At 39.8% G+C, this 23,993-nt stretch overlaps 1 protein-coding gene across 3 annotated transcripts in view; it reads right to left on the bottom strand.

Moving 5' to 3' along the window:
• The window catches only part of cacna1g (calcium channel, voltage-dependent, T type, alpha 1G subunit), a 363,171-nt gene that overhangs the window by 42,737 nt on the left and 296,441 nt on the right, over nt 1-23,993 (bottom strand). For all 3 annotated transcript variants that reach the window (XM_063074200.1, XM_063074202.1, XM_063074201.1), the window contains exons 29-32: nt 20,099-20,177; nt 17,719-17,840; nt 16,257-16,598; nt 8,147-8,287 (exon numbers count right to left, since the gene is read on the bottom strand). In XM_063074200.1, the coding sequence (XP_062930270.1) occupies nt 8,147-8,287; nt 16,257-16,598; nt 17,719-17,840; nt 20,099-20,177 (684 nt within the window). The remainder of the gene's footprint in view (nt 1-8,146; nt 8,288-16,256; nt 16,599-17,718; nt 17,841-20,098; nt 20,178-23,993) is intronic.

Here is a 23,993-nt window from a genome sequence, read left to right as displayed (position 1 = left end):
CTGATTGAAACATATAAAATCCTAAAGGGATCGGGCAGGCTAGATGCAGGAAAATTATTCCCGATGTTGGGGAAGTCCAGAGAGCGGGGTCACAGATTGAGGATAAAGGGGAAGCCTTTTAGGACCGAAATTAAGAAAAACTTCTTCACACAGAGAGTGGTGAATCTGTGGAATTCTCTGCCACAGGAAACAGTTGAGGCCAGTTCATTGGGTATATTTAAGAGGGAGTTAGATATGGCCCTTGCGGCTATGGGGATCAGGGGGTATGGAAGGAAGGCTAGTGCAGGGTTCTGAGTTGGATGATCAGCCATGATCATAATAAATGGCGGTGCAGGCTCGAAGGGCCGAATGGACTACTCCTGCACCTATTTTCTATGTTTCACTGGCTGGGGACAGGGATGCTGCAGTCAGAATGAAGAGAGCCAGCACCTGATCTTCTGACTTGGAATATTACATCCTTCTGTGGTCAATGCTGACTGCAAAAATGAAATTTCCAGCATTGTTTGGTTCTGACTTCCAGCAGTCACTGTAAGTTTTTCTAGATCGGGGGTTCTCAACCTTTTTTAGGCAATGACCAATACCATCAAGCAAGGGGTCCATGGACCTCAGGTTGGGAACCCCTGCTCTAGATAACTCACATATTTGTTGAAGATTTCCTACTGCCACCTTTAGCCTCACAATGTTACATCTGTCATTTAATCCCTCTTGTTTTCCATCCCTTAAGTGTATTGATCTGAGATTTGTTTCTCCAATTAAGCTGCCTAACTTGCTCAGTATTTCCAACATTTTCCACTGTTATTTTGGTTTTATTTCCCTGGGTGAATCTCAATCTACCAACTTGATTGCACTGTCAGGATATTGCATTTTTTTTCCAAAATGGTTGCACTATCCAGAAAATCAATTCTGCAGAGGCTGAAGCCATCTGCAGCATGCTGTGGATTGAAGAGTTGAGGAATGTATTCTAAATCTCTCCTAAATACTTCAGATGTAAGGAGAAATCAGCATTCGGTTGGAACATGGAACCCTGTTAATGCAGGACTGGGGACTAGATTACAGTTCCACTGAGCTTATTGACACCGAAACAAATTTTACGCCATTGATACTGCTTAAAAACAACTGCATTATGCAAAATTAAATGTTCCTTTTAATCAACACCTGTAATTCAAGGTAGAAAATAAAGCAAATGAGATGTATTTCCATTGTGTTTTGTGATGGCTGAAATCAAAGTGGTCAGGATCATTTATCTGTCCCACATTAATGATCGATGTCCCTGCCTGCAGACTTTGGCAATGGTTGAGTAACAGGCAATCCCTTACTTCACTGCCAAAGAGAGAAAGATTTAACCTCCTCCCTCCCTTCCCCAGTGTTATTAATCTGTGTTTTCATCAAGAACCCATTCTGGAGCAAGCAAGGCTCTTGAAAGTTTTGTAGAACATTGCAAAGGACAAATTTGGATGATATTTAATCCCCATTATCCCAGAAGAGAACACACAAAGCAATGTCCTCAGGTATTAAATAAGACAGTTTTAGCACTAGCACCTCCCATCCATAATCTATAAGCAATTTCTTACCTTTAGTCTTAAAATGCTGGTTTTCATTTAAGTGAAAATTGAACGGTTTATTTCAGAATTATATCTCTTTCGCATTAAAATCAATAACCAGATTAATTTATACACACTATGCACTTTACAAAAGTTGCCCTAAGTTTGTCAGAGATTACTTTGTTTGGACACATCACTTACGTGGTAACATGTCAGTGAAATATTAAACTTAAAGCAGTGTTTCTTACCAGCTGTGGTACTAACAAATTATACCATGTCTACGCCCACCTGGACAAGCCAGCGAGCACTGTGAGGGTCATGTTTTTTGACTTCTCCAGTGCGTTCAACACCAACCGCCCTGCTCTGCTGGGGGAGAAGCTGACAGCGATGCAGGTGGATGCTCCCCTGGTGTCATGGATTCTTGATTACCTGACTGGCAGACCACAGTACATGTGCTTGCAACACTGTGTGTCCGACAGAGTGATCAGCAGCACTGGGGCTCCACAGCGGACTGTCTTGTCTCCCTTTCTCTTCACCATTTACACCTCGGACTTCAACTACTGCACAGAGCCTTGTCATCTTCAGAAGTTTTCTGATGACTCTGCCATAGTTGGATGCATCAGCAAGGGAGATGAGGCTGAGTACAGGGCTACGGTAGGAAACTTTGTCACATGGTGTGAGCAGAATTATCTGCAGCTTAACGTGAAAAAGACTAAGGAGCTGGTGGTAGACCTGAGGAGAGCTAAGGTACCGGTGACCCCTGTTTCCATCCAGGGGGTCAGTGCGGACATGGTGGAGGATTACAAATACCTGGGGATACGAACTGACAATAAACTGGACTGGTCAAAGAACACTGAGGCTGTCTACAAGAAGGGTCAGAGCCATCTCTATTTCCTGAGGAGACTGAGGTCCTTTAACATCTGCTGGACGATGCTGAGGATGTTCTATGAGTCTGTGGTGGCCAATGCTATCATGTTTGCTGTTGTGTGCTGGGGCAGCAGGCTGAGGGTAGCAGACACCAACAGAATCAACAAACTCATTCGTAAGGCCAGTGATGTTGTGGAGATGGAACTGGACTCTCTCACAGTGGTGTCTGAAAAGAGGATGCTGTCTAAGTTGCATGACATCTGGGTCAATGTCTCCCATCCACTAAATAATGTACTGGGTGGGCACAGGAGTACATTCAGCCAGAGACTCATTCCACCGAGATGCAGCACAGAGCGTCATAGGAAGTCATTCCTGCCTGTGGCCATCAAACTTTACAACTCCTCCCTTGGAGGGTCAGACACCCTGTGCCAATAGGCTGGTCCTGGATTTATTTCATAATTTACTGGCATAATTTACATATTACTATTTAACTATTTATGGTTCTATTACTATTTATTATTTATGGTGCAACTGTAATGAAAACCAATTTCCCCCGGGATCAATAAAGTATGACTATGACTATACCATACGAATCAGATTTGCGATGCAGAGGGAAAAGTAAGTCATTAAAATTGCTGAGCGGAGGATTATGTATATCAGGAACTGTGTACAGGTGTAGAGCCTCATTTCACATAACTGTGATAGTGTCAACTGAAATTAACTGATATTTTTATGTTTATGTATTAAAAGGTTTGATACTGCATTGCAGTTCAAATGCCATAATTTAGGGGACTAATTTTCACCTTGACTCGGCAGCTGTGCTGTGATTCAGTTTCATAAAATTAGCAGCATTCCATTACCTCAGCTGAGTGATCATTCTTCATATTTGACCCTTTGCTTGTGCTCTTCAGCGGCAGTTTGATTATGGAGGGCATCGTCAATTGTACTTTGATTGGTGATCACACTTTCTGTTGAGCAGATGTCAGTGATCCGATTGGAAAAAAAACAGGCAGATTTTCCACCCTCTAATTTACCACTGCAGGGACCCATTGGACAGTCTCCATAGGAGCAAAAGGTATTGTACAGATTGAAGGTGAAAGCAAAAATCATTCTTGGTACAGCTGTATGGTAGGGGAGCTTGATATACTAAATACCAACTCATTGAACAAAATAGTCAGTGGTACTTGGGTTGGTGAGGCAGTGAATGAACGATCTAAGTATTATACACAGTGGAAAAATAAAGCCCAAAGTTGTTATTATCAAAGGCAAGACTGAGCTGGCCATAACAATTTAGTATGAAACATTGGTTTAAATTAAAGTGATGATCAAAGGTCCCATGCAACCTTTAAATAGTTACAATGAGAGAGCAGAACAAGTTATTTCAATCAAATTCTTTTTCATAAATAGAAATCAAATTTCTCACTTTAAATAGTAAAGACTGATTTGGGCAGTACCTTATTATGACATTACATTGCTTTGCCCCAATCTCACTTTGTTTCATGCTTGGAAGGTTCATTTTACAGGTCAGATCTTGGACATTACAGTTCTTATTCTTAAATTTCAATGTTACTACTTGGTGAGGGCCATCAATAAATCAAATGCAACGCTTCTTCTTCAGAAAGTGTGATCAAAGTAGAAACACTGGCAACTCTCAGAAGATAACTGGACGTGTGCTAAAAACTAATATAAATTTGTAAGAAAAGGGGGAAACAGCAGGAAAGTAGAACGAACTGAATAATTTTTCAAACAATGAGAGCCAGAACAACATAGTGGGTTACTGTCACTGTCTGAGTCAACTACATTCCAGGAATTAAATATGTTGTAATGTGAACTAACTGTGGAGGATTCTAATAGATTTAGCATAGTTACTGCAGTAGTACTTAAATCACACAAATCAGGAGGATCTAGACACAGTTGGTGATACTGTTCTTTTGGCTGTGTTACTGGGATACAAGAGTTGGCCTCAGTTAAAGAAAGGAAAACACCAATCCTCACACATAAAAGTTGCTGGTGAACGCAGCAGGCCAGGCAGGATCTATTGGAAGAGGTACGGTTGACGTTTTGGGCCGAGACCCTTCGTCAGGACTAACTGAAAGAAGAGCTAGTAAGAGGGCTCTTCTTTCAGTTAGTCCTGATGCAGGGTCTTGGCCCGAAACGTCAACTGTACCTCTTCCAATAGATGCTGCCTGGCCTGCTGCGTTCACCAGCAACTTTTATGTGTGTTGCTTGGAATTCCAGCATCTGCAGATTTCCTTGTGTTTGCGGTTTTAAAATACCAATCCTGATTGGTTTTCAATTTCTATTGAGAGCAGATAGAGGACACCTACTCCTAATTCACTAATAATCAAACTTCACTGTCTCTCTAAAAAAAAATAGAACCATATTGAAAGCTCTGTGTGCTATTTTAAGTTTCAGATATGGCTTGACATTCAGGTACTGAAAAACATAATACCCAGCATTCCTTTTGTCTGTGTTCACTCCAAGGGAATGTTATCAGCAAGGAATGATTGCCAGTGAAGGCATACGGAGAAAGACATGAGAGAAGGAGATTGGTCAGAGTATAGTTATAAGGAGACATTTTACTTTCAATACTTTCACTTTTCTTCGACAGAGAACTACTACTTTGCAACTCATTCGAACTGTTGTAGAGGAAACCTGTCAGAGAAGTCTGGAAGCAACCTGGGAGGAAGTTCAATATAGACACTTGGCTACCTTCATTCTGCATACCAGGTAGAATGGGAAGGGTGAGGAGTGAGCATGTGGAAGGGCTGGGGTGGGAGCTTAATGTTTCTGCGAGTCCTTAGCACGTTTCCTCCAGGTTGGACTTGGCTGAGAAACAATGATTGTCCAATATTAGTTGCATGATGTGTGAAATACAAAGTATTCAAACTGACCAGGATGCATCATAGCACGGACTCTGAGGATGGAAATATTAAATTAATTGCATTAATTTGCCACAATACATAACCCTGCAAGTGAACACAGACTCATCCAAAAAGAAAAGGGAATAAAGTTACAACAACACATGATAAAAAGATTGTCCTGTCCAGATCTAGAATCTCAGTCTAACATTGAGACAAGACTTGAAAGGCCTGGAATAAGTAAGGTTCATGAGAGTTTAAAATTGAAATGTGAAATTTATCATCTCTTATAACTTAAAACTAATTGCCTTTCTAACCCAAAATTTCCCTTTGATTATTTCTGCTGTTTATTAATTCCCAAATTAGGAAAGTTAACCATTTCTCTCAATAAAAAAGCGAGGTGACAAAGATATGCCAACATTGAACTAGCCAAAAGTAAAGATATAGATACTGCTGATAATCTTTTAAAATTTTCTGCCTGTCTCTCTCCGGAAGTTGCTGTTATTGTTCAGTTGGTATCTTTATGTGTGAGCCTAACACTGAATGGCAGCTGGGAGTCTTATCATGGGGTAGCAGCAGTACAGTAGAATACAGTTCTATTCTCATTCAACACCTACAACAGTGCAGGATTACCAAACAACAACCAGTGCAGGAATCGTGGGCGAGGTTCCAATTCCCTCACAGACTGAAGCATCTTTATTGATGCCCAGAAAGACCCATTCAGTATGAGGACCAAATCCCAAATCTCAATAATTTGCATATCAGATCAGAGAATGTATCATTCCAACCTTCACTCTTTTTCATTGTGAAGAATCAGTAGTAAATGCATGCAACACTCTGAGAATATTGAATGGGATGTTATAAATGAGATTTCTTCTTTCATCTCCAGTGGCTCCTAATTAAATTTAGATAAAATACATTTGCAACAAATCTATCTCCTTTATTTCCAGTAGGAATTTTTTGCATAAATATTGCCTCACCTCTCAGAATGAACAAGAGGTAGAAATCCAGAATAGTCTTCAATTCCTCATTTCCAATACCTAATGGGTCAGGAGCTAGCTGTCTTAGTGCATTCACAGCACAAGAAGGGAATCTTCCCAGGTATCAACATACAGTAAAATCCAATACATATTAAGAGCAAATGAGACTCTTGGCTGCCAGTATATATTCAGAAAGTGGGCCTGGAAATCTTCTAATGGCCAGAATTACAAGCTTCCTTGTAATTAGCTTTGAGGGTCATTACACACAATAATATTTCAAGATATCAACCATCTTTCTTGACATTAATTGTTTATGGTTTTAAAATGAGGTGTAACAGTCAAACACCAAACAACAATCGCACAAAATCCCAAAGTTATCCAAGACTTGAATAATACTCACACAGCTGGGAAGTGGAGTCTGCCCAGGACATGGATATTGCTCATTCATTCTCAAGGGGTCTAATCTATCGCAGCACATAACTTATACACCTGACAAGCTCTCTATGCCCAAGGCTTGACTACTGCTGGTATACTGTATATCAGATACCGTTTTGTACAATTTGATAGCATATACTGTCGGAAGAATTAATACTGGTAAAAGGTAATCCTTCTCTTATTTTCAGCCTCCAGACTTTCTACCTCTGACAAGTGCATGCACCTCTGAACATGTTAGCTATGGTTCCGTGATAGCACTTTTGTCTCTGAGTCAGAAAGTTGAGGAGGGAGGGGTAGTCTAAGAATTACCTGAACTTTAACATTGCACAGTCTAAAATGTCTCAGGGTGTAATGGACCAACAAGTGTGTAATTCTCACAAGTATCCTATTTTCCTTTATGTTTGATTCTTCATAGAAACCGAATCACAAAATGGCTGGTGCTAAGCAATTGGATATCTAGGCAAATAGCTGGTTGTTTTTAGATAGTCAATTGTTGTGGTATAACTACACTTCAATTCCTTAAGATTATTATAGTCTGGTGTGGTTGTGGGGATAAGCTCCTACTACCTACTGAAAGCTCCCAATGGCACACATCTCAAATAGCCTCTGACAACCAAGTCCAGCTTCTGACCTTCACGTGTGACTGAGCTACTAAGCCTGGCAGAACTATTTCTACTAACAGAAGAAGGGACAAAGGTAAGTCTCTTCGGGTAAATGGGCCTCGTCAGCCATCTAGAAGGAAAACTCTGACCTCAAACCTCCACTGCCTTGTGGCTATACCCACTCATGGGGAAGGCTTTGGGAGTAAACCCTGAGGAAGAATCTGGAGATGGAGTCCCTAAAGCAGTCTTATGTTGAGTTCAACACTGACTGGCAACTCCTGTGACACTGCTGGTGCAAAACTCTATCAGTCACTACCATTCCTTTGGATTCATCAACTGCGTGAAGAGAGAGAGACTCCTACATGAGCAACAGCTTACTCTCCATTTCACACCTGGCCTGGCTTGCTGGGATGTAACATCCATGGTCAACCTCAATTACACTTCAAAAGTACTATGGTTTAGGTGTGTCTAAGGGTTTCCAGCTGTTGTGAGAGCAACAATGTGATTTTCTTTTTACTTTATAAACTATTCTTAAACATGCTGAGTACAAGTCTATATGCTTCTTGGATGGTGCATATTTTCTATTTCCTTTAGAGAGAGAAACACTTACCAAAGAGGTATAAAACTCCATAAATAGAAATAGAAATTAAGTTTCATTGATTTAAGTGCAGTTTACGCTTGTTTGTTCCTTCAGGGAGTGAAAAATAGCCTCTATGCTATACTAGCTAAAATGAGAGTATTGAAAAGGTGCCAGTACATTTCTTGCATTCCTTTGCCTCGGTTAGTCTTGATCTTTTTAGTTAATTCCTAGGTTCTAAATCTGAACGCAGGACTTTGACAAAGAATTTAGAATTATTAACCTGTTTCTCAGTGCAGCACTTGTTTTGCTGTGGGATGGCATAGTTGTGGCAGACAGAACCCGAGAGATTGTCCATGAGGGTTAACTCTCCTTCCAATGAACCTTGGATCAGCAGGGAGACGTTGTCAAAAAATTGCTTGTCCTGTTTATGCAAAGGAGGCAGGAAGAAACGTTGGAAGGAGAAGGGAAGGGGAATAGTGGATAAAGAGGAATTACATGAATGGAGAAAAAGGTGTGGACAGGAGATGGAAAAGAAATATCAACAAATCCACATCAACAATGAAGGCACTGGTTCCAAAAATTGAAAGGCAAATAGATTAATTTAATTGTATATTCAAGTTATTCATTGCAACATATTCTTATTTCTCATTTAAGATCCTGATGCAAAATTATTAGATACAGTACATTTTTGCTTTGCATAAAATGTTTCCAGTGTTAAAATATTACATAATTACCTGTCTTACAGCAACCTGTCTGACACAATAAGATTAAAAGTCATTAACCACCCTCATTTCAGTTCTGAAATTTCTCAGTCTATGCATCTATTTTCCTGCATTCAGAAATAACTTATAATCTTCCATATCTCTACAACAGATAAATGAAAGCAAATTGGAAGAAAAGCTATAAAGTTCAATTTCATTCACACACACACTCATTATGGCTTTGGAGAGCTATAAAGTTGACCTAAACATCCCAGAATTGTCCTGCAGTCCTCAGGATTTAAAAAAAATCTCTAACGCATTGTCTGCAATGTTCAGAGAAAAAACACAAGATGTTAATAATGCATGAATGTTTTTAATTTTTTCTAAACACCTTTATTTATTATTTAGCAATATTGGCTTTTTGAAAATAAAGAATCATCTGCTCCGAGGTAGTGCTTGAGAAGATGGATACATAGGTGAGATTGTGAAGTTAGGGCAGTCAAGGTGAGAAACTATTAGATTTCAGGAATAACTTGAACCAGAGATGGTAATTCTTAACTTGACTGAATGGTATTTGGATAACAAAACAGATAATAGACTGCTGTGGCTGAAACATCTCATGACTTTTAGCAACACTGAAGGAATGTGGAGAAAAGGCACTGAAATAGGCTAGGATTTGAACATAGTAGGGCTTAGATTTCATGCAGTTTTCCTTTGGCTGTGCAAGGTTTGTCTGCCATCAACCAATAATTATCAGAGACAAAAATAGATGAGGCTACTGTTAGGACCTCTGAATACTGGGAATCACTGGTTTCCTAAATCTTAAATAGACCTGGCTCACTAGTTTGGGGGCTGGAATGCTCACTAAGATAGAAATCTATATGTGTACAAGTGGACTAGTTGTAGCCAAGGCATTGAAAAGGCCTGGAGGCTTAAGAATTGTATGTTAAGTAAAAGTTTTGATAAGCCATTTTCAAATCATTGAAATCATAGAAACAGAAATTATTTTCAGCACAGTTTAAGGCTATTTGGCTCATCTTGCTTTTGCTAGTTATAAAAGAGTTTCCCAGCTTAATCCCACCTTCCAGAAATAGCTCTGTAGACCTGCAGGTTATGGATTTTCAAGTATACATCTAAATTACTTTTTAAATGTAATAGGGATCTGCCTCTACCATCCTTTCAGAAAGAGATCCAGTCCCTTTCAACATTCTAAGTGGAACGCTTATTTCCTCATCCCATCCGGCTTCATTCCCTAAAAATAAATCCCTCATTTGTTCTCATCTGTGCCTGCTAGAAACTGGCTTCAAAAAATGCTTCTTAATGCAATTTATGAATTCTATGCTCTCATACCTTTACTATATTCTACTAAGAATTAGAATGATTGAAATTCTCTGCTAGAACAACTCCAGTTATTTTATACTTGGCACAAGTTTGTAGATTTCCTCTTTTATCTCCTTCAGTCTCTTTTGGGAAACCTTTAGTACATCCCAGTGGTGTGATTGCATTTTTTTCTTCTTCAGTACAAATTGTATGGCCTAATTTGGTGATCAGCCCAACATATCACCCTTTCCAAGCTGTACTTGTCTTTTTAAACTAATTTGGTCACCCCCTTCCTTTCTAATTCTTCTTTAAACTCTGTAACTATGAATGTTAGCCTTCTAGTCTCATCCCTCTTTGAATAGTGTTTCAGTAATGCTTCAGTTTCAGATCGTTGATAATATTAACTCATGGGGTTGAGCAGCTAAGTGAGTTGTAAGGGTTAACGGGGAACTTCCAGAGATGCTAGAAGTGCCTCAGGTACAGCAATTGAGGCTGGCAGGTGTGACCACACAGTATCTATATATACCAGTAACCATATGGAAAATACCACATATGTTCCATTGGCATCAGTACCACAAGCCCAAGTGGATGTGAACTGGTTGAGTTCCTCCACCATTGATGCTGCCCTCACCCACATCTCATCCATTTCCTAGACATCCATGCTCAACCCATCTACCCGCCACCTTAACAGGGATAGAGTTTCCTTTGTTTTCACCTATCACCACATGAGCCTCCGCATTCAACATATCATACTCCACATCTTCAACAGGATCCTACCACTAAGCACATCTTTACTCCATTTAACTCTTCTCTTTCCACAGCATTCGCTCCCTCTGTGATTCCTTTGTCCATTCTTCCTTCCACACTGATCTCGCTCCTAGCATATATCCCTGCAAGCAACAGAATTGCCCATTCATCTCCTCCCTGACCTCCATTCAGGGCCCCAAACAGTCCTTCCAGGCAAGACAACACTTCACCTGCAAATCTATTGTATCCATTACTCCTGATGTGGCCTTCTCTACATTGGTTTACCCGACATAAATTGGGGTACCATTTTGTGAAGCACTTCCACTCCACCTGCCAAAAAGTGGAATTTCCTGGTGGCCAACCATTTTAATTCCTATCTCCATTCCCATTCTGATATGTCAGACCTTGGCCCCTCTTTTGCCAGGATGGGGTCACTCTCAGAGTGGAGGAGCAACACCTCCTAACCTCAGGTAGCCTCCAACCTGACAGCATGATTTCTTCTTCCAGTAACTTTTTTCCCTCTGCTTCTATTCCCCACTCTGTCTTCTTACCCCTTCTCCTCACCTGTCTGTCATCTCCTTCTTCTCTTTTCCCATGGTCCACTCTCCTCTCCTATCAGATTACTTCTCCAGCCCTTTACCTTTCTCACCCACCTGGCTTCACCTATAAACTTCAAGCTGGTCCTCCTTTCCTTCCTCCCACTTTAATATTCTGGTATCTTCCCCCTTCCTTTCCTGGCCTGAAGGACGTTCTGGGCCCGAAACACCAACTATTTATTTATTTATTTCCACAGCTGCTGCCCAGCCTGCTGAGTTCCTCACAATAAGTATGGCCAGCCATAAGCACTGGGACAGCAATACTGGGTTGCTACAACCATCATTTACTATAAGAGGTTCTAACAAATCTCTACTTTTATTCCTCCAGGATCAGCTGAGGAAACCTGCTTTTGGAGGTTGCTCATCAGAATCCATTGTGGTTCATGGCACTCCAGACATGCTAATCTTTTTTCCTTTCAGCCAATTCAAAACAAGATATTTAACTCTGTAGACAATCATCTTGCCTTATATTGTATATACCAAGATTAATGTTATATTTGCACATCTATCCCTGATATCCCTGAGCTGTTTCCTTATTGAGGTATTTTCATTTATGTACCATTAACCCGATTCACAAAAAGCAATCAAGTACTTGTTCAAGCAAAGGGTCGTTGAAATTTGGAATTCTCTCCCTTCTGTTGAAGTAGGGAGTCAATTAAAACATTTGGAATGAGACAGATGGATTACTGTTTGACAAGGGTGTTAAACGGCAGTTAGTGTAGCTGCTGTCTTGCAGCCCCAGAGACCTATGTTCAGTCCTGACTGAGGGTGCTGTTAGTAGGGAGCATGATACTGTCTCTGTGACTGCTCTAGTCCCCTCTCACATCCTAAGGACATGCAAGTTGGTAGCTGCTACAAATTGTTTCTAGTCTGGAGGTGAGTTGTAGAATCTGAGAGTTTATGAGTACAGTGTTTGTAATGGAAGAAAAAGATGATGATATTGGACTTCTCAAAATATAGAAGGGTGTCTCCTCAAAGGCAGGACATCAGTATAGCACAGAGGGGTTGAGCAACGTGGTACAGAGGTATATCTGGATACATGCAGAAGCTGATCAGTGAGTGGTATTAGTGAGAAATGTCATAGTGGTGGAGAAATGAGAGTTAGATCTTTGAGGACTCCATAGCTTAAGTGAAGCCACTAGACTGCATTCTTCTGGTTTGCTAAGAATGGGACCAAGAAGAGGCTGATCCACTGAGATGAAATTTAGTGGAGAGATTGAATTCATTAAAAGCTGTAGGGGATGAAGAAATAAAGAAGACTAGTGGTCCAGGTCACAGTCCATCAGTCACAAAGGACAGAGTTTTCCAAATTATTTTCCAATATGATCCCATCTTGATACCTGAAGCTAAACTGCACAAAACCTACCAGCAATATTACGACATTATAACTCACAGATATTCCACAAAAAACCAGTGTGAGGAATGGCAGATAATTTATAACGGCAATGGTGATAAATAGATAAGAAATAAGCTAGGACACCAAAAGGAAATTGACTATTCCTTAAATATTGCTTTTGGAATTATTACATTTATCTGAGAGAGGAGAGGAGGCCAGGCCTTGGTGTAAAAATAGCACCTCCAATAATGCAGCACCCCTCGATGCTGGGAGGGAGGGAACGTCGACTCAGACCGTGAGTGGCCTGCATCGGACATTTTCATGCCTTACAAGGCGCAGATTGGAAGTCTATGGGGGGGCACCACTCCTCGCACAGACTAGAGCAATGTGTGATGTGCAATGCCTTGCTCAAGGACACAAACACGTTACCACAGCTGAGGCTCGAACTAGCGACCTTGAGATAAGTAGACGAACACCTTAACCACTTGGCCACGTGCCCAACACTAAATGCTGGACTGCAGTTTAAAATGAGATTTTTGCAGTAAAGTCTCTCGAGTGGGATCTGAACCCGGTGTAGTCTGCCTCAAAGTTCAGGTGCAGTCATCAAGGACAATACTCAGCAACATCATAATGTACAGAACTCCACAACTTACTTGGTCAGAGACTCCTAGAGGCTCAAATCAGTCTTAGCAATGGACAAATCAGAAGGGATAGGTAGAGTTTCAGTCCGACATGGACTATTAAGGTCGTGGAAGTTGGGGAGGAGTGGAGGTGGGGTGACAGGTTATCAAAGTTTTTCACTGGGAGGGGCTTCTGACATCCAAGGGAAAGTAGCAGGTTGAACGTGGTAACACACAAGTTGTTGGAGGAATTCAGCAGATCAGGCAGCATCTATGAAAAAGAGTAAACAATTGACGTTTTGGGCTTTTTGGACATTTGAGATGAAGGGTCGTGGCCTAAAATGTTGACTGTTTACTCTTTTTCCATAGATGCTGCCTGGCCAGCTGAGTTCCTCCAGCATTTTGTAGGTATTGCTTAGATATCCAGTATCTGCCTATTTCCTCTTGTTTGAGAGTGAACGTGGTTCTTGGACCACAAACCCATCAGCTGATGCTGTGACCAATTTGGGAACCCTGTCAGATAATGTCATCTGTTTGGGCCACTCAGTGCTGTGGCTAAGACAGCTAGCTAAAGGAGACATTTGAGTAGAGTTGACAGAAAGATAGGCATAGATTTGTGAGGTGACAACATGCTGAGATATTTTGTAGAGGATTTATATCATTTATATATTTGTAAAGACAGACGAACTAATTGAAATATTAAACATTAAGTTATTTTCCATTTGACATAAACCCAAAGTTTACCCAATTGCCTATCATATTTCACTTCTCTTTCTACATATACTTCTTATGAATTCTTTCTGAATGCCAAGGTAACTCTACCCTTCCTTAAGTGCGATGTTAAAACTGAGCATAATATGCCAATTGTGCTTTATTAGTACTGTGTTAGTACAGCTGTGCTTATACCTCTTCTTGTGAAGGCCATCACACCTCTGCCTTTTTTTAAAATCACCTTCTAACTTTCATGCCTGACCCTCCAAATCAGTCTCAATGATCCTCCACTTAAATTGTAATCCAATCTCTCCTTCTTATATTCAAAGTTTACATTAACTGTACAAATGGCAGATGGGAATATATTGCACTACATCTGTTATCATTCTACCCACACAGTTACGTGTTTGTGTTCAACTATTGTCATATCTAAATCTATCCTCTCTCACTGCACGTAAATTTTTTTTTATTGAAGTTGATACCATCTGCAAGTGTATTTTGTTACATTTTGTCCTGGCACTCATTACAGTTACTTCTCTTCCCTCTATAAGTCTTGATCTCCTCATTCTACCACTAATTTTTGTCTTCATATAAACTTTTCCATTTTGTTTAATGTTGGTTCTTATCATTCGCATCCAGGGATTAAAAATCTCTTTTCTAGTACATTAATTAACTACTTAAATGAATTTGCTTTGCTTTGTTGACTTAACAATGAATAGATGTTGTGGTTAATCTACTCTCCATTCTGAAAGTTAGCCTTTTTTAAGTTCAAGACTTTAATGGGCTGAACCATGGATCCAATACTTTTATACTTTTCAACAAACTTAATTACTATCTGTTGACTATCTTTGGTTCATCAGTCTCATCAAATAAACTACTGTCTGTTCCAAATTTACTCTGAAGACATAAAAGGATAGTAATTTGTCTTCTGCAACAACACAAAAGCACTGGGGGAACTCAGCGGGTCAGTCAGCATCTATGGAGAGAAACAGACTGTCGATGTTTTGGGTCGAGACCTTTCATCTGATCTCAACCTGAAATGTCAACTATTTCCCAACTTTGATGTTGCCTGACCTACCAAAATCTTCCAAATGTTTTAGTGTTGCTACATATTCCAGCATCCACTGCATCCACATTTATTTCCACAGATGCTGCCCAGCCTGCTGAGTTCCTCACAATAAGTATGGCCAACCATAAGCACTGGGACAGCAATATTGGGTTGCTGGAACCATCATTAACTATAAGAGTTTTAGTGTTGCTCCATATTCCAGCATCTGCAGTCTCTTCCCTCTCTTCCTTTCTCTCTATCTCTCTATCTCTCTCTGTAACTTGACTTCTGTTCATATGAACTATGTTTCTTAAATGTAGCTCCACTGAAGTCAATGAAGCTGAATTTCAGAAGCAAGTTCATGCACATACATTATTACATTGTTACAGCATTCAAGCGGTTAAAGTTGTGACTCAAAGACTTCAGAAGAATTTAGAGGTTTCAGAGAATGATCAGAGGGTAATGATGTGGGAGGGCACACAGAAGGTGCTGGCTTTTTAGTAAAATCTTAAACTAAAGCCACATCTATTCTCTTAGGTAGATGTGGGTTTCACGGCACCATTGAAGAACATCACAGGAATTCTTTAGGAATTCTTTTATTCTTAAATTATTACCTAAAACAGTTGTCATTTATGGTAACTGGCTATGTTGAAAGAAACAATGATTGCTTTTCACAAACTCTTCAATGCTTTTAAAGCTCTTTCCAAGAAAGCCCTGCAGACATAAAAATGTTTAAGTCTTCCTGTTTCCTCCTGCTTAAAGTAGAACATTCTTAGACTATCAGTAATAGGAACCAATCCTCTGGAAATAATATAGAGCACAATGACAGAGACTATGGAGAGAACTGACTCACTATAAAAAACCCAATGGATTGAGTTCTATCTAATATAATACAAAGGCATCTTGAGATATTGGCTACAACTACACCATTCCTCATATAAAGAGCTCCAACAGCATATGGAGTAAATTAAAAGCAGTCTTCTATTGATCAAGTGTTTTTCTATGCTTGGTACCTATTTCATTTCTTGCATTAGGCTATAATATGTGCGGTTGATATTTATCAACATCAAAGAAAATGAAAATCTACTCATTACATTGCTAATTATGGGAGGTTGCTATGGTCAACTTATCTGCTACACAACAGTGGTTATGTAACAAAATTAGTTTGCTAGTTGTGACGCATTCTGAGATCACTTGAGACCACAAAAGACCCTTTAGAAATGCAAGGTCTACCTTTCTGTTTAGAAATAAAATATGGTGTGACGTATTTTCAGTTTGAAATCTATAGATGATCGGTAGTTTTGTTCTTACCAGTGGTGGTTCTAAAGAAAATGGTGAATCCATCTTGATTTGGAGAGACTCAGATGGGCTTCCTGGGCTGTCACCAGCATCTCTGCCTTCACTGCCTCCCCAAGTCATAATGTCCATATTCCCTTGATTGGTATTTAACATTTTTAATTCCAGTTCCAGCTCTGCCTCAAGTTCTGCTTCCTCCTTCGCCTCTTTATTGCTCTCCTCCAAGTGTTTCATCAGTACTGCGATGACCACGTTCACCAGTACAAATTGAGCTGTCAGTACGAATGACACAAAGTAGATTGGGGATACCACTGTGTTGTAACATGTGCCTTCTTGGTTACAGTCTCGTAAAGTATCCTGCCAGTGGGGTAAAAGAAGTAGTTGTTAAAGAAGTAAGCCAATTCCAGAATGAATCAAGGCATGACTACAGAATCACAAGGACAGACTAATAAATGCTCCAAGCTTAGATTAATTTTAATGCAATTCTTGTCCTCCCGACAACTGTACCCTGCTGTAACAATACATGTTGCTCAATTAAAACATCTACTTCCAGTTTAATATTGAATTTCAAAAATCTTGAAAACTAGAAGTTATTTAGTGCTCCAGTTTAAAATGAATGCACTGGGAACACAGAGCAAGAATTCCACCAAAATAATATTTATAACAATACATTGGCATTATTTCCAGAGGAGAAGATACAGTTTGAGAGATTAATAAAGGATGTTGAAATTATGAAAAGATTTGATTGATTGGATATTGGTACAAAGACTACTAATGGTGAAATGAATTTCTTCCCTTTGTTAATAGTTTTATGCAAATTCTAAATTTAATGAGAGAAGGTTGGTTGGTAATATTACCTAAAATAGTGTTTCAATTTTGGCAAATTAAGAGACTTAAAAGAGAGCACAGGTTACATAGACCTTAGAAAGTATGTTGCAGTGCCCAGTGTCAGAACCATCAGATATTATCAAATGTTAAGGCAGGTGCTTGACAAATAACTGCTAAATAATTAAGAAACGAACACCAGTTAAATAGATAGGAAGGAATTTGAAGGCAGGGACTTAACAATTGTTCTTCTATGATACAATGACAATGACATGAAATGTTAACTTTGTTTCCCTTTGTAGATTCTGCCTAATCTGAGTGACCCCAACATATTCAAAGTAGATGATGTGGATGTCTGTCCCAGCAAACATTTTTGAGACCTTGATATATACAAATAATTTACTAGCTTTGCTTAAAATATAACCGTGACTTCACTTGAGCAGCAGTTCATTACTAATAGTTCGGATCCTGGTGATTTTGAAAGTGTCAGATAATTATTATTTTTCTTTTCTTGGTAGATTTTCTAAATAAGAAATCAGCTGCTTATTTGAAGCTTCAATAGTTGAGATGGACTCAAAGTTTCGTTTGGAAACATGTTGGATGACCATTTCCAATGGCAACCGGAATGTTACTAAAAGAGGAAAAACCTTACCTTCATTATTCCATTCCAGTTGTCTCCAGTTGATACACGGAACAAGGTGAGGAAAGCCATCCCAAAGTTTCTGAAAGTGGCATGCCGTCCCAAGCCCTCACAGGGATGATAGACATCACATTCTAAAATTAGGACATCAATAATTATCAATACATTTATATGAAAAACATTTCTGAGAGAATAGAGGAATTTCTGGATTTTCTGATAGAGCTTTTACATATGTACTGTGTAGAAGTTCAGGACTCCCTCTTTATTTATTTAGAGATGCAGCGTGGAACAGGCCCTTCTGCCCAATGAGCTACACTGCCCAGCAACCCTAGTCTAATCACAGTGAACAATGAACCTACTAACAGGTAAATCTTTGCACTGTTAGAGGAAATCCATGCCCTCATGGGAAGGATGTGAAAATTTTCTTTTAGAGAACTCTGGAATTGAACTCTGTACCCAACGCCCCGAGCTGCAATAGCTTCCTGCTAACCACCGTGTTACCGCAGCACTCTCACGTAGCACCAAAGTAGGTCCTTTGGTCCACCAAACCCATAGCAACCATTGAACATTCATTTTTATAGTAATCTTACTCTAACCCATTATAAATGTAAGAAAGTCTGCAAATGCTGGAAATCCAAAGCAACATACACATAATGCTGGAGGAACTCAGCAGGTCAGGCAGCATCTAAGGAAAAGAGAAAACTGTCGACAATTCGGGCCAAAACCTGATTGAATGTTTTGGCCTGAAACCTCGACTGTTTACTCTTTTCTGTAGATGCTGCCTGGCCTGCTGAGTTCCTCTAATCCATTATATCTCCCTCACATTCCCATCAACCCTCCTCAACCTGGATCTTTATGGGATGTGGGAGCAAACTGGAATATCTGGAGAAAACCTGCACAGTTTCAGGGAGAACGGGTGAACTCCACACAGACAGTATCCGAAGTAAAGATCAAAGGCATCAGCTCTAATAGGGTACTCTCCTTTAATCACCTTCAGCTTTCAGTTGGTTAACCCTTAAACCATGCTTGAATAAATATACTTAATATTGTATAAATCCAAGGAAAAATGTTTGATTTTGGGCCAGGTTAGGACATTGTAAATGTACTTGAATCCATTTTGATGAGATCATTAAGTCTAGAAGTGTGGATAACAAATATTCTTTGTTAAGAAAGCTTTTACTACCATGTTATTCAAAAATGAAATATGTCACAGTAAATACATATTAATATCATCAAACTTTATATGTATCCTCATGAGCAATTCATCCAAGTGCTGTCTGTTATTGCATCCATATTGCAACTAAGGGGAGGAGGATCACCGGAGTTAGCAACACACCCATAAAATGCTGGAGGAACTTAGCAGGTCAGGCAGCATCTATGGAAGAAACAGTCAACATTTTGGGCTGAGATCCTTCTTCAGGACTGAGAAGGGGAAAGATGCCAGAATAAAAGGTGGGAGTAGGGGAAGGAGGCTAGCTGGAAGGCGATAGGTGGGTGGGAAAGGTCAAGGGCTGGAGAAGGAATCTGACAGGAGAGGAGAGTGGACCATAGGATAAAGGGAAGGAGAAGGGAACTCAGAGGGAAGTAATAGGCAGGTAAGAAGAGGTAAAAGGTCAGAGTGGGAAATAAGGAAGGAGGGGTGGGAGGGAGGGAAATTTGTTTACCAGAAGGAGAAATCGATTTTCATGCCATCAGGTTAGAGGGTATCCAGACAGAATATAAGATGTTGCTCCTCCACCTTTTCTTGGCACAAGAGAAGGCTATGACTGACATGCCAGAATGGGAATGGGAATTAAAATGTTTGGCCATCAGCAAGTCCCGCTTGTGGTGAATGGTGCAAAGGTGCTCGAAGAAGCACTGAAGTAAGTGTAAAATTAGTATATGTCTAAGAAATGGCTTATCTTGTTTCATCGCTATACATTTGACAATTGGAGACCTGCTACAAAATGGGCCTACATATAATTAGCTACACACGAAGGCTAATGGGCGTTAGAGACTTCTGTTGTTTGCAGCTATTGGAAACCTTACCTGTTCAAAGGACAACAAAAATTAATATTCTACAGAGTTTGTGTTGACTAATCTCCATCCATGTTATGCATTAGAAGAATAACAGATTGAGATACAGGGTGTGAGTAATTTGAAGCTTTTTACGGCGAATGGTAACATGCCGGGGAGGAATATTCCAAACATCACCACCACTGAGGAATTGCTGTGTTATCTGTTGCTGGCTAACTGATAAAAATGAACTGTCATATTTGGGCAACCATCCATTCTTATGACGTCACATTGCCAAAGGGCAATTAAAATGAAAACAATTGTAGGAACTAGGGATGGCTATCAAACAATGAAACACTTGCTCAAGATAAATATATTTCAGTATGCATTATCTCACCTAGGTCCCCAAAAAGTTCAACTCCAAGAGCTGCAAATATGAAAAACAGCAGCATGAACAAGAGACCAAGATTTCCAACCTGTAAGAAAAGAGGAAGATCATGAAGTATTTCTCCATGGCTGAATGTTTAAGACTTGCACAAAAGATGCCTTAAATAGTTTAACGTCTTTTGTCTAATGAATACTAATCTTGAACCATTCTAAAACTATTCTTTGATTAAATGATATTGGAATATTTTCTGGAAGTTTCTAACCCTTTACCATCCAGATTAATTAATTATAATGGGGATACATGCTGAATATGGTGGATTCAATGTGAGATAGTGGAATAGAAATTATTGATTGGAATATCAACATACAAATGTTTAAAATGTTAATTTCACATGCACCTTACTTTTAAAGGAGACATTAATAAACTAAGAGTATCCTGTTGATAGTTAATTATTCATAGGCTAATATCCCAATTGCTAACTTCTTGGCTTATACTCATTACAGGATGAAATGTTTTTAACTAAGTGACAAGTAAATGAAAGTGTTAAAAAGCAGATAGCAAACATTAGAACAACACAGAAATAGAAATCACTTGGATCAGAGACAGAAAGATGAACAAAGTTTAGAGATTCCTAGCTCTACTTTCTGGTGGATTTAAAATACCACAAAGCATTATTCAAAGAAGAGCAGGGAAGTTTTCCCCTGTTGATCTGGTCAATATTCATCCATTGATCATTATCATTCAAATAGATTACTTGGTCACCATCTATTGTCATTTTGGAAGCTTGCTGTGCTCTGTTCCCTTCTTTAGAGAAGTGTTGATAATACCAATGTACTACAGGGACTGTAAAGTACCTTGGAAAGTCCTAGTGATGAGAGATATTATATCAATACATGATTTTTTTCCATTCTTTCTTAAACACAATACAGAGAACGGACAAAGCCTTTGATCAGAACATTGCAGAAGTAAAGAAATATAGAAGCTGATGTAAATCAAAAACTATTACTTAGATTTCAAAAGTCTAATCCTAGAAATTCAATTAAACATTGCAGACTTCTCCAAATTTTCAGACTGGAAGAAAATCATGGCCATTTCTGGGTTATGTTGTGTCACTGTGGAAATTTAGCATGATCCACCTTGTAATCTTATGGAAATTTCCATGCCAGGGGATCACAGGGAAAAGACATCTCACATCCAAGATGTGCTGCTGGTTCCAATCCTAAATACAGTTCCTACTAATGCCAATTCTCCGCTGATCCCATCCTAGGACACAGCACAAATTCAGCTGAGACAGTGGTCACCAACCTCTTACATATAGGTCTTCCAAAATATTAACACAGAGGAATTTAAAGTTGCTGATGCTCTCCACTTCTGATCCTCTGATGAGATTGGCTCATGGACCTCTAGTTTCCTTCTCCTGAAGTCTATAATCAACTCCTTGGTCTTGCTGACATTGAGTAAGAGGTTGTGGTTATGGCACCACTCAGCCAGATTTTCAATCTCCCTCCTACATGCTGATTCATCACCACTTACGATTCAGCCTATGACAGTGGTGTTATCAGCAAACCTGAATATGGCATTAGAGCTGAACAGTCATAAGTATAACCTAAAAGCAGATTTTTGAGTGTTGCGCATCTAGAAAGCCAATGACTAAAACCATGGTGGGCGCCTCGCTTAGGATCCCAGAATTCATAGGCTTGTACATTGCAGTCCTGAAGAATCATGAGATAGTGTTTCTGAATGGGAATGGTGCATGAACACTACAAGCAGTTTTGAGGCTGAGGGCAGGGATGACTGGGAGGGCTAGTGATTGGAAGAAAGGCTGAGGCAAAGGAGCAGATGGCTGCAATCACTAATTGAAGGATAAAGTCTGGCTCCATTATCAGTAAGTCAGGGGCAATAATGAGTTACCCTGCTACCAAATAATGAGGAGGGGTTGTGAGTTCGGGACATTGGTGATTTTGAGGAAGAGATTTGATTTAGGCAGTAATCCATGAAGCAGTTGTGAGGAGATAATTAAAGAAGATCCCATGAACCTACCCAACAGGTTTCACATTTTTTGGAAAGGGCTTACTACTCAGAGAGTAGAGCTTTTAAAACTCGGTGAAAGCTGGAGTGACAGGAGTGAATAATTTCTGAAGATATATTGCACAAGGAGTAACAGCACTGTGTGTATGCCTGTGGTGGAAAATACACCCTCCACACAAAAATGATTGCAATTGCAACTGACAGGTCAGATTTTATGTATAGGAAACCCTCTTGGGGGTGGGCCATGTCCACTTTCAGTCACAGTATCGGATAAACACTGTACGGCTGAATTTCTCTCCAGCTAGCAATCCAACTCTGGCAATGAGATTCAGGAGTGAATAAAAAGTACTTCTTTTATAAAGTTCCAGGTTTCACTGTCAGGGCATGAGGTTTGACCCAAGCTCAGACTGAATTAAAGATTTATCGTTCCTTTGACTTTTAAGGGCTTTCAGTAAAATCATGTCAGATCTCAAGCTATCATTCGGTGTACTTGTCATCTGTATGGACATAACAATCTCATGCTCACTAACACTTAAGATGGCTGGTTGAGCAATGGCACCATAAAAATTCTCTTCTGAGACAAGAGGATTAAGAATCCAGACAGATTTAGAACGTCTTTACAAGCCAATGACAAGTCTCCTAGGAGTAACTGGCATACATCAGAGAATGGTTTGCAAATGTTTCTGTCTTTCAAGGGAAGAGAGATGAAATTTTTCATTGAACCCGAAGCACACATTCTTGCACAGTGGCAAAGGAGCAGATTTTCGTGGGAACAAGAAATATGCAATTGGAAGCAAAAACCTATCTTTTTTTAACTACCACCAATGATTTAAAAATTGCTGGTTAGGTCTTGCAAGGATTTTGTTTGCCCAACTCAGTACTTCACATACTACTGGAGGTCCTCTAACTTGCATTGGACATCAGTTTGTGAATAGAAATGCATTGTAAGGAGTGGAAAGTACCCAATTAATGGCACCCTGCACTCTGAACACAAGTTCTGATTTGATTGATTTGCTGATCAGCCACTAGTTTCCAATTTCTAAAGTTGTATTTTTCACCTTTAGATACTCTCAGTTGCACCATGTCCTGAGGACACTTAAGCCCTGCATGATGAATTCCCAACCCCTCTCCTTGTCAGTGTGGCAAAGGCTCACCGTGCCTTGATCTTCTGTTGATGGGATCACTCTACTGCTGGTTTTCTCTCCTAGAATGGCTGGTCAACCAATATAATCTAGAAATAAGCAGGACTTTCATGATCTTGGCATTTTCCAGGATCACCAGCCATCAATAGTCCCCCACTCAACCTCAAATGCAGTCAGCACTCTCCTACATTAAGGGTTCTTATTGCTGGACCTTCCTACATTATTGTCAATATCAGTCCACTCGATCTGGAGGTGACAATGACAATGAGTTTTATCATCCAAGAAGCTAAGGTGGGATTGGAGGCAGTCACTGTTGTAGCACTGGAAAATAACAGTATGTATGATGGGGGTTGAAAGGACAAATTTATTTGCAAAAGGATGATGATGAGGTGGGTTCAGCATTTTGCAGATTGAGAACACTGCAGGTTAACACATCATGTTTCCATTGAAGGCTCTCTATTCTCCATCTCCTTTGCAACTGAAACAACTCAAATCATGGACAAAGCAAAGCATGGATCGAGGCAATGTCCCTCTCTGATCTGGTGAACATTAGTGGCGACTTTGGAGTGCCCACTTTGAAGGTTACAGCTTTAACTTGCTTGGTGTTAAACGTTAATGGTGGCTCAGAGTGCCGAGGTGATCTATCAGCCTAGAATATCTAAAATGCACACTTGCTTTAGGGGTTTGCACTGAAAAAAAATCACTTCAGAAACAGAAACAGGTTTAATATCACT

Source organism: Mobula hypostoma, chromosome 22 (assembly GCF_963921235.1).
Source record: "Mobula hypostoma chromosome 22, sMobHyp1.1, whole genome shotgun sequence".
Taxonomy (NCBI): Eukaryota; Metazoa; Chordata; class Chondrichthyes; order Myliobatiformes; family Myliobatidae; genus Mobula; species Mobula hypostoma.
Note: the sequence above shows the minus strand (reverse complement) of the source record. Positions and strands in the feature narration are given on the sequence as shown.